Source organism: Nicotiana attenuata, unplaced genomic scaffold (genome assembly GCF_001879085.1).
Source record: "Nicotiana attenuata strain UT unplaced genomic scaffold, NIATTr2, whole genome shotgun sequence".
In the NCBI taxonomy this organism is placed as follows: Eukaryota; Viridiplantae; Streptophyta; class Magnoliopsida; order Solanales; family Solanaceae; genus Nicotiana; species Nicotiana attenuata.
Window position 1 is genome coordinate 204,928 of NW_017671777.1, and position 12,202 is coordinate 217,129.

Here is a 12,202-nt window from a genome sequence, read left to right on the forward strand (position 1 = left end):
TGTTAAGCTCCCTAGAAGGTCACAACATCGACGATCAACAGCCTGACAAACTTATTTGGGGAAACTCTAAGAAAGGCAAGTACACAGTCAAAGAAGGATACATTCACCTCTGTGACTAGAATCCAATAATAGATAACTGGCCATGGAAATATATCTGGAGAACTAAAGTGCCTACCAAGGTGACTTGCTTCACATTGTTGTCTCTAAATAGGGCCTGTCTCACTCAAGACAACCTAATCAAGAGGAACATAGCACTAGTTAATAGATGCTACATGTGCCAACAATAGTCAGAAAGTGTAAACCACCTATTTCTCCATTGCTCAGTTGCAAAAGAATTTTGGAACTTCTTCTACACTATCTTTGGTCTGAAATGGGTTATGCCACAATCAACAAAGCAAGCTTTTGAAAGTTGGTATTTTTGGAGAGTTGACAAATCCATCAAAAAAATCTGGAAAATGGTGTTTTGATGGCATATCAACTCCACTCTACTCCCTCAAGGCTGCGTGTTTAGTTAACTTATTCAGCGGAACTATCTCACCCCTGTTAATAGTGCTGATACTTTTGTGGATTTCATTAGCTCGCTGATAGTAGCATAGGCTTTTGTAAATGGAGCTAATTAGCCTATCTCTTTTGTACTCTTTGCATCTTTTTGATGCCCTTTAATGAAACTAATTTACTTCATCAAAAAAAAAAAGGTAAATAATATAAATAGACACTTAAAGTTGGCCCCAACTGCCAATTGAACACTCCAACTTACCAAATGATCATTTAGACACCTCAACTTTCCCCCAATGTGTCTTGTGGACACCCGGTGCTGACATGGCAAAATAGACAGCCGGCGTTGACATGGCAAAATATTTGTCTTTTAAACAAAATTTGAGCGCATGAATCTTTAAATTTTGTGTTATAATCTTCGTCTCTCTTTTATCTAATAATGTGGGTGTCATGTTTTCACCCTTTTCCTCAACACTTCTTCTTATTCAATTTCCCATTCACCATTTAAAAAGGAGAACTCACCATTTTAAGCACAATACACATAGATCCCACCATTTTGGGTCTCGCGTTCTCACCCTCTTCCTCACAATTCTTCTTCTTTTACTCCTTAAACCACCCTTTCAACCACCTCTCTCTACCATTTTTCCACCCTTCACCATCGCGATTCCACCATGAGTGTCACCTGAGAACACCATGAAATCGGCCGCAAATCTTTAAAATCTCCTCTTTGATTTTTTCATCCTCTCCAAGAACACGTTACATTAACAGAGCTACCAACAATTAACAATGGGGTGTTCTACCAACAACTAACAGAGCTTGATTGAAAAGGAGGTGGAAGGGGAGGAGGAAGGAAGAAGAATGGAGGTAGGGGGGTTTCTGTTATGGTTAAAATAAGAGAAAAAGAATTTTTTTCTTGTATTCATTTTTTTAATTACATGTTTCGAAAAAAAATCACTAACGACGTGTATCATTGTCTAATTCGTTCATTTGCACGTCATTGGCGATTGTAATGCACACATCTGCTCTAGTGGTTTCGAGTGTCCACAAGACACATTGGAGGCGAATTGAAGTGTCTAAAGGATCATGGAGTGTTCAACTGACGTTGGAGCCAACTTTAAGTGTCTGTTTATGTATTTTTCCAAAGAAAAATGTACCTTGGGCTTAACTCACCCCAAAAGCTAGTTTATGATGTGAAATGTCCAAAACAATAGAGAGAGACAATAGTATCAATCTTCAACCAACATGGGACTCTAATATAATAATTGTGCGAGTGCATTCGCAGTTGGAAAGTACGTTTAACTACCCGCTTAATCACCAACTTTAAGGCGTGGAGACAATTGTAGTCTAAACCAAATCCTAAGTCAAGTTATATTGTTGCTCTACATAAGCTTGTCTAAGGACTTCCAAAAGAGTTCACAAAAGGTCCTGGGTCACTCCATTCTATCAGAAAGGATTTAGGTTGGATGATCAGATTCTTTCAGATAGTATTAGATAGAGGAACGCCCATTCTCACACCCATATGCCCATATTAAAGCTCACGTGTAAACCAGAAAAATTAGACCATATGTGGGATGATTGAGTCACATATTATGCTCTACGTGATTATGTAAGGGCTTTCAAATAAGTTTATAAAGGTCTTGGACCATTTCACCCACAATCTCAAAGTTTTGGGTTGGAGTCCTGGATTACCTCATAATCCACCACTTAATCAGCTACTACATTATAGCATAAGGCATTTGTAATCTAAACCAACTCCTCGTTGTATAGGGTCAAATTTGACCCTCAGTATCTCTACGCCAGTAGGTACGCCCAATGAGTGTACGCCGACTAAACGTAGCGGGTACGACTCGGCCGTGAGGACCAAAGCGACGTCGTTTAGAACTCAGCGTCTACACTAGGGAGACGTTACCTATCTCTGTAACTTTTTGATTCTTTCGAGGAAGGTCTCCTATTATATAAAGGGAACCTCCACATTGTAAAGGCCATCAGCTGATCTAATACAACTCTCTCCTTTTCTGTCTTTCTCTCTCTATATCTCTACTTCTGACGAAAATATCTTATGAACATACATTATCATCTTTGCAACACTAGATCTACAACAATATTATCATCTTTGCATCTCTAGGTTTATTACATTTGATTACGATTTACCCCTTCTCTATTTTTTGATTGTTTTATCGCTTACAAAGTATATCGTTAACTTTTGAGCCAAACACTCGTATTTCTCTCATTTACCATTATGAAATGGTCAAAGGATTCCTAAAGCAATAAACATCTTACCCACAATCGATGTGACATTGTTTCCGCTGATGCAGAAGAATCTGAATCTCGGGATGCTGATTCGTCGGCTGCAGGACCTAAGAAGTTTAGATTATCAGCACAGGTTGCTTCTGAAGAGAGCCGTATCGCCAACGCTAACTGCAGCTGGTAACTTTCCTCCGTCTGCAGCGCCCAACTCCTTGCCGCCGCCGACGAGCCACAACCGTCATTTCTAAGCCCAAAGGAAGTCTCCGCGTAGTACTCCCCGGAGATCGAGCTACCACCGTAGCTGCCTTCACTTGATTGCCTATGCGATCCTCCCGAACCGGGTAACTGCAATGATCCGACCCGGCTCTGTGATTGCATCATGCGGTCCTCAATCAAGTCAGCTCCGGCGGAGAACTTCGGCGGTGGCGGCTGGACGAAAGTATCGTCAGGAATTTGATTCAACAAAGTATAATTCGATCGTCTACCAGAAACTTCCATAGAGAAAATGTTCAATTTACAAAAATCCAAACAACTGCCATTATACTGTAGCAGTGCAGTTTCTCACCTCAAATCACTTTCTCTCTCTAAATTTTCTCTCACTGAGAAAAATGAAGGAGATAATGGATGTTCAGTTTTTGAGGGTGTAATTGCAATATTTTGAGAATAACAATTAAAGCAGAGATGCTGGCTTTATTGGAATTAATTATAGTAAGTGGGGCTGCTCGGTCATGAGGCGGAAAGATGCAGAGAATTTTGTGCGTAAATGCGTGAACGGTTGACAGTTCCGGCTTCTGACCTTTACTTATTTTTTCCTTTTTTGGGGAGCTGAACTTGGTGCATGTCTTTTATACCTTAACTAGTGAATTTGTCCATATAAAAGATATAGAAATGATATATTCTAAAATAGAATCGGAAAAGGTCCAAATATGCCCGTGAACTATGCGAAATAGGACAAATATAGGGAAAGTGAACGGTTGGCCACTAATAACACATGTATTTACTTTTAAGCCACCGTTTAAAATGTCTTTAGTCTTTAGCCACTGCTTTAATAAACTTTAACTACCCGGACGAAAATACCCTTCTGCTCATGTCCTTAACTTTTGTACTTAACTTCAGGACTTCAGGACTACATGTCCTTAACTTTTGAACTTGGAACTCTAAGTTCAAAACTTCAGGACTACATGTTCTTAACTTTTGAACTTGTAACTCTAAGTTCAGGACTTCAGGACTACATGTCCTTAACTTTTGAACTTGGAACTCTAAGTTCAGGACTTCAAGACTACATGTCCTTAACTTTTGAACTTGGAACTAAAACTTTAGGACCAAGCGTCCTTAACTTTTGAACTTGTAAGTCAAAGTTAAAGACCTATTGTCCTTAACTTTTGAACTTGTAACTGTAAGTTAAGGACTGTTTTTGAACGTGTAACTGTAAGTTAAGAACTGTCTGTCCTTAACTTTTGAACTTGGAAATCAAAGTTAAGGACATATTGTCCTTAACTTTTGAACTTGTAATTGTAAGTTAAAGACTGCATGTCCTTAACTTTTGAACTTGTAACTATAAGTTAAGGACTGTCTGTCCTTAACTTTAGAACTTGTAACTGTAAGTTAAGGACTGCATGTCCTTAACTTTTGAACTTGTGTCCTTAACTATTGAACTTAATTTTAGGACTTCAGGACTACATTTCCTTAACTTTTGAACTTGAAACTCTAAGTTCAGGACCATGTCCTTAACTTTTGAATTTAACTTTAGGACTTCAGGACTACATGTCCTTAACACAATTATCTTTGTCCTCAACTTTTTGGCTTTTTACCATATTTTTCCTAATTATCTGTTGTTTAAGAAAATCCAAAAGTCACTTCTTTTAGAAAACCAAAAGTCACGTCCTCCAAGTCTGTGATTATTATGAGTGAAACCAAGCAACTCAACTCCTGAAAGCATACAAAAAAGAAAATGAGAGGCTTATAAAATTTATATGATTAATGCATTTCGTTTCTTCTGTTCAAAATTGGGTTTCATATATGAAAATAATAGAAACACTCATACGGACCCCAGAACGCCATTGCAGAAGGAGAAGTGGAGCTGTAAGGAATGGATCTGAAAATGGCGTATTTCCGTTTAGGAAGCAAAGGGTAATACTGCCTTTTCATATTAATTTTAATACACTAGTGGCTACTTTTGCTCAGCATTAAAAATGCTGGATAAAAAATAAATACCACTTTAAAAAGTCGCTACCCCACACAATTTTTACATAAATATGCCCGTCGTTATTAGTTTGGCCAAATATATCCAAACCGTCCAACAGTTGTGCAAATTTGCAATTATTAGACGGAAACCATATTTTCTTTTCTTTTTTTAATTTACTGATACCAAACCCGTCCTAAAAACAGCCGACCCGACCCGACCCGACCCACCCTAATTCTAAAAGACCCAAAACATATGCTTCAGCTATACTGTATCGCCCAGCCCTAAACAGACTTCCCCGCCCCTTTCCCTCTTCCGTCAGTCATCTTCTTCCTTCTATCTTCTTCTTCGGCCGTCCATCTTCTTCCATCTTTAACAACAGGCCGTTCATATTCTTCCTTCAGGAACAACAGGCCGCCACCCATTTAATTTTTCAGGAACAACAGGCGGACTGAAATGTCGGAATGTTCGAGTTCTTCAAATAGCCGTCGAAGGATGTGTGGATGTGGAGTTGCTGCACTCCATCTCACATCGCGGACTGAAATGAATCCCAGAAAACGCTTTTTCAGGTGTCATCAACAAGAGCTATTATTGTCATCAAGAGCTATTATTGTCATCAACAAATTGAAAAGGGAAAATGATAATGATGCTCTTCTTAAAGAAAGACTTGGAAACAGGGTGGAAAAATTGTTTCTTATGTTTTTGGGTTTCATTATTGGATTTGTGGTTAGTTTTATGTTTTGAGGGAAGACTTGAAAATATGATTGTAATTGTTTATGGTTGTAATTGCTTATGGTTGTTTTAGTTGTATAATTTAGTTGCATTGTATTGTAATGGTTGGATGAAAATGGTTGTAATATGCATTGTATTGTAATTTGTCAGCAGCATTTGTGTTCACTTCATATGTTGTGTAATTTCTTAACTATTTCGCATCGTTCAGTTCATGTATCTGGTGTTGTGTAATTTCTCAACTTTCTGGAAACTCAAGCAGCATAGTTAAATTTCTAGTGTTGTGATGAGGTTTAGTTTGTGGTTGTTCTGGAAACTCGCACTGTCCAGGTCACCACATTTGCAGTACATATCAACTAAAGCCGTGCCTAACTGTAATTGAGTCAGGTCTTTGATGGGCTATCCTCATTTCATAAAACAGATGCAAGTCCATTGCTAAATGCCCATTCTGAGCATTCCCTGCAACAATTGCATTCGAGGAAACCACATCTCTGCTTTTTATCATATCGAAAACAACAAGTGCTTGCTTCAAATAGCCACACTTTGAATACATGGTGACAAGTGAATTTTGGGCAGGAGTCTCTATGGCAATTCTTTGCCTCAACATGTAGCCATGTATAGAAGTTCCTACTTTCAATGAACCTAATTGAGCACAAGCTGCAAGGGCACTTGCTATAGTAGTTGTAGACGGTTCAATTCTACTACACAACATGCTTTGAAACACTTGAAGTGCTCTGTCTGCACGTTCATTCTGAACAGTCCTGAGATAAACATAAACATAAGTGATGTCTCAAGATGCACATCTAATTCAAATCCAACAGCTATTATGAGATATCATGTACTATTGCAGCTCTATATTTGCAATTGCAATAAGTCTTTTGAGAACAAGGAGCATCAGATATCATGTACTGCTGCATTCCCCAACATCTAGTATTATGCTAACACACGTGAGATCCACAAACACTGACCACCCAAAATTGAAGAAAAGAAAGAAGCTCTGTTGTTCCTGAAGGAAGAAGATGAACGGCCTGTTGTTAAAGATGGAAGAAGATGGACAAAGAAGAAGATAGAAGGAAGAAGATGACTGATGGAAGAGGGAAAGGGGTGGGGAAGTCTGTTTAGGGCTGGGTGATACAGTATAGCTGAAGCATATGTTTTGGGTCTTTTAGAATTATGGTGGCTCGGGTCGGGTCGGTTGTTTTTAGGTCGGGTTTGGTATCAGTAAATTAAAAAAAATGGTTTCCGTCTAATAATGGCAAATTTGCACACTTATTGGACGGTTTGGACATATTTGGGCCAAACTAATAACGACGGGCATATTTGTCCTATTTCGCATAGTTCACAGGCATATTTGGACCTTTTCCGAAATATAATTGAAACAGAAGGAAATAAAAATTTCATGCGTATCAAAAACTAATCTATAAAAAATATCGGAAAGAATAAACGAAAAAAGACCAAGATAACTCTCATAATCGTCTTTCTATAATAATCTTGAGTTTCATTGCCCATCAATTGAAGCTTTATTTAAAGGCACAAGCACATTTCCGTGAAGCATAAACCAAAAAAAAAAACCGAAAAATGCTAAATAATAGGAAGTTCCTTCTAGCAAATATGTCTTGCTCAGTGCAAAGAGCAACAAGCAACAACAAATACTCCTCAATCCAAATATACTTTCTCAATACAAGAAAAAATAGTAGTAGTAATAATAAAGTTATTTTAAAGTTAAGAAAAAATTAATTATACGAATGTATTAAGTTATTTTATTTATAAATAAGATACATAGTTAAAAATATATTATATGGTATATAATATAGAAGGTATTACGTAAATATGAAGGGTTAATATCAAGGGCATAATAGACTTTTCAAGTAAAAATGTGACTTTTGTGATAACTAGAGCAAAGTAAAATGATTTTTGTGTAACAAAAGAAAGAAAAGTGACTTTTGTGCAATGAACACATAGTTGAATGATTTTTACGTAACAAAAAAAAAGAAAAATGACTTTTAGGTAACAAACACAAAAGTTCAATGACCATAGATAAAATTATCTCTTATTTAATTGACCAATGAATGCATATACAGTAAACTTTTTAACGGGAGTGACTTTATTTTTCAACAAATTTTTAAGGGCAAAATAAGAGAAATGGCTAAAAAACTGACGAAAAAAGATAAATTACAATGCTGGACATAGGAAGGTGCCACATCACCTTTCTCATTCCCAACTTTATATATATAGATGATTTTACGTTGAATTAGGACAAATTCATCGATACCTTGATGATTGTAATTTTACGAGATAATTTTATACATGGTCATTGAACTTTTGTGTTTGTTACCAAAAGTCACTTTTTTTTTTGGTTACGTAAAAATCATTCAACTTTGTGTTCATTACAGAAAAGTCACTTTTCTTTCTTTTGTTACACAAAAATCATTTTACTTTACTCTACTTATCACAAAAGTCACATTTTTACTTGAAAAATCTGTTATGCCCTTGATATTATATAAACCTTCATATTTATGTAATGCCTTCTATATTATATACTATATAATATATTTTTAACTAGGTATTTATTTATAAATAAAATAACTTAATATTATTATATTTATTATTTTTATAATATATTTATATATTTAATTTTTTTCTTAACTTTAATTTTAAAGATGTATTAGTAGCGTTAAAACAACTTTTTTCAGTAATTCTTTTTTTTGAATTTAATTGACCAACCAAAGTTGGTCGGTAATTTCCGACCAACTTTGGTCGGTATGCCCTTACGACCTTCAAAATACCGACCACACGTTAATGGTCACGTTTTGGACGATTATTGGCCATTACCGATCAACTTTGGTCGATTTTTTTGGATGTTTTTTTCCGAATTTCTAGTAATGTAATTTTCCAAACAACCAGTTGGCCAGGTAAATCCCGAGGAAAATATTCCCAGCTAAATTCGCATGTAATACATAGGGATTTTCCTTCAGATTAACATATGATTTTTTCCTCATTTTCTTTGTTTGTTTACCTGCGAATTTTCTCACGAAAATGTACTTGCCGATTTATTTCTCTACTAATATATATTAAAGTTACTGACAAATTCAATAACGCTACTAATATATTTTGAAAATTAACGTTAAAAAAAATTAAATTAATGAATATATCATAAAAATAAAAATAAAATAATATTAAGTTATTTTATTTATAAATATAATACATAGTTAAAAATGTATTATATAGTATATAATATAGAAGGTATTACATAAATATGAAGGTTTATATAATATCAAGGGCATAATAGACTTTTCAAATAAAAATATGACTTTTGTGATAACTAGAGCAAAGTAAAATGATTTTTGTGTAACAAAAGAAAGAAAAGTGACTTTTGTATAATGAACACAAAGTTGAATGATTTTTACGTAAAAAAAAGTGACTTTTGGGTAACAAACACAAAAGTTCAATAACCATGGATAAAATTATCTAATTGTACACTATAGGAGTATTGTTTAAGCATAAATTTTAGTTTTTTTAAAGGTTCTTCTCTTTTAAGTTGTTCTTTTTAGTTATTAAGAGACTCACTTAACCCGAAGAAAAAAGAAATCTTTTCTTAGAATTTCACCATGAGAGCAGTAAGAGAGAATATGAGATTATGAGGTTATTCATTTTGGGTTTAGCAGACCTATCTATGCCCAAGAGTAGGGGTGTCAATGGATATTTAAAAACCGACTAAACCGACCGAACCGTATCGTACCGAACCGATTTTTAGTTTTTTTTTAAAATAAAATCGTAGGTTTTTATATAAATATATAACCGAACCGATAATTAGGGTAGACTTTTTATTTTATAAAAATAAACCGAAAAAATACCGAACCGTATCGAATAAATTTACAATGTAAAAAATATATTTATATATTAAGTTTAAAAATGATAAAGCATTAAAAATTTTCCGGGACCTTGGAATTATGAAATAGTTACAAGCTAACAAGTAATTAAACTTAAAATCCTAATTCCCAAATCTATTATACTACTCCTATTGAAATTAAATTATTTCCAGCATATATACTAGCAAAATACAAGATATTGTAACAAGCCAATCTCGATTAAAAAAAGAAAACTTATTGCAACTACGAACGTGAACAGATGCTTTCTCATTAGACTATTTTAACCGATTGTTTATGTCGACTTAAACCTCTTATGAGGAACAACTTGCTATATGAGTTAGTTGTCTATCGCGATAAGAAAATGCTATTTTGTCTAAGGGATTTACTCATGCTTCTCCCGAGTAATCTCAATACCTTAGCTAAAAATCTCTGTCCCCAATTAGGGGGTAAAGGATGTATACAGTATGATAAAGTGCAAGAGTCGAATCTTATCCAGATACGGGAAGAATTATTGGAGTATATGAAGCAGGATATCCTTTTATTAGGTGGCATTATGCATACAGCGATTATGAGTAGAAAACTATAATGTATTGCATATGTTTCCTTTCGTATGATTTAGCTTTATCTTTTTGAATATTTAATCTTCTATAGACTTTATTCTTGAAACCCGGCTTGGTAATATCTTTCCACTCGTCTGATTTATATTTTTTGTATTTTCTTAGTTTCTTCTACGCTGATGTAGAATAGTTGATGGATCTATACTCTAGCCATCTTTTATATTTTCTTAATTTATCACCTTTTAAACTGTAAAAATATCTAGAGAGTTTTGCTAAGTCATACAAAATTACGCATGTGATTGTATTCTACTTCTAGTAGTGATATTTACGTTACATTTGAAAAAATTACCGAATATTTACCGAACCATACCGATACCGAAGAGAAATCGGCATGATTTGGACGGTTTCAAAAAGTCTAATTTTGATTATACATAATAGAATAACTGAAAAATTGGTAAGGTATAAATTTTATAAATAACCGACCGAACCGAACCATTTACACCCCTACCCAAGAGTGATGTGTTTAAATTCAAAGTAATTAAATAATTTATTCATCGGGAGATGAGTGAAAATAATAGTAATTATTTTCCGGCTACTCATGAGGCCTAACTACCCATCTTTGACTATTATTATAGTCACATTTGAATTTCTATCAAATTTACCAAGTATTTTATTCCACAAATAGAATATTTTGGTAAGAATTTATAAACATTTGTATTACCATTACGAGGACTATCAACTTCACTTTCAACTTATAATAAAGGGGTTTTGACACAGTTATCTACAAAAATAAAACTATTTACCTTTGTCTACCCATTTATTTTTCTACCCATAAACTAATTACATTTCCTACCCATAGTAGGTTTTGTAGGGAATTTTCTCTTTATTTTCCGATTCTTTTTTATTTTTATGCTTCTTTTCTTTTCTTTTTCTTTTCTCCTTTTCTTTTTTCTCGTTTTCTCCTTATTTTTTTCTTTTTTCCTATTCTAATTTCATTTAACTTCTTTTTTATATATTCTTTTTCTCTTCATAATCTAATTTTATTTACTATTTTCACTATTTTTTATTATTCTTATATATATATTATTACTAGAGAAAAATCAAATTGTGTCCCAATTAAATGTAGCTAATACAACCAAAAAAATATTAACTAACATTTGATACCAGTATAGTATATAGTTATACCAACAGGGTATACAATTGTACGCAAAGAGTTAGAAAAAGTTTATTTCAATTATTAAACTGAAATAATATCAGTTGTCAATAAAAAATTTAAAAATTCTAAAAGGATCTAATTGTAAGAGTATACCGTTACATTATATAGCATACTATAATTTTATTTTATGCATTTTCAATTTGCTGCTCACGCTAAGTAAAAGCTTAAAACAAATTAAAAGGGAAAAGGCAAGTGAATTTACGGGTAATAAGTATACTATTATAGTATATTGTATACTATTACAGCATATTGTTACAATATCTTGCATATTATTACAGTATACCATAACAATATATTTGTATACTTTAATGGTATACTGTTGTAGTATAACTATATACTCCTATATTATATTAGTATACTGTAGCGGTATACTGTTAGGTATCAGTGTTCTTCTTCGATTATTACTGTAGTCGTGTTCTTCTTCGATTTTCAACTGATAATTTCGATCTCAATCACCTCAAATCAGCTCCAAGTCTCGACCAAACTGACTCAACATTTAGTTACAGTTGCCAATCGATATTTTAATCATGCCAGTCAAAATCTAATCAAACAATTACAAACTCGACAAATGCAATTTATGATTTTCAAGTTTCAAGGTCTTTCAATGGTTGATCTAATTTTTCTTACAATAAATCACTATGAACTTCTCAAAAGATATTAGAAATAATTATTTGTAACACTGCACGTACAAAATAATTATTTTGCTTATCATTAAACCATATCAAATTTCACTTATTAAAATCACAATAAAAAACTGGGCAGTGACTCGAACAAACACAAACACTACGAGAAAATATGAGATATGTAAGACGGAGATAGTATTTTATTGCTGGAAGAAGAAACAGGAAGAAGGGAAAGGGGAAAGGGAAGCTTTAAGGAGGAGAGAGGTTGGTAAGGCAATTGAGAA

General features: G+C 33.9%; 2 protein-coding genes across 6 annotated transcripts in view; both read right to left on the minus strand.

The window, feature by feature from the left end:
• The window catches only part of LOC109210171 (serine/threonine-protein kinase CTR1-like), a 33,497-nt gene extending 29,941 nt beyond the window's left edge, over positions 1 to 3,556 (minus strand). For all 5 annotated transcript variants that reach the window (XR_002065505.1, XR_002065503.1, XR_002065504.1 and 2 more), the window contains exon 1: positions 2,776 to 3,556. Coding sequence is in view for 2 of the 5 variants with exons in the window: in XM_019373550.1 (XP_019229095.1) it covers positions 2,776 to 3,240 (465 nt within the window). In the remaining 3 variants the exon portion in view is untranslated. The remainder of the gene's footprint in view (positions 1 to 2,775) is intronic.
• A 2,449-nt stretch (positions 3,557 to 6,005) lies between these two features.
• On the minus strand, positions 6,006 to 8,652 carry LOC109210167 (pentatricopeptide repeat-containing protein At4g04370-like). The gene is made up of 2 exons (XM_019373544.1): positions 8,555 to 8,652; positions 6,006 to 6,414 (listed from the first exon to the last, which is right to left on the minus strand). The coding sequence occupies exons 1-2, from the start codon at positions 8,650 to 8,652 to the stop codon at positions 6,006 to 6,008; spliced, it is 507 nt and encodes a 168-aa protein (XP_019229089.1).
• Positions 8,653 to 12,202: the final 3,550 nt, after the last annotated feature.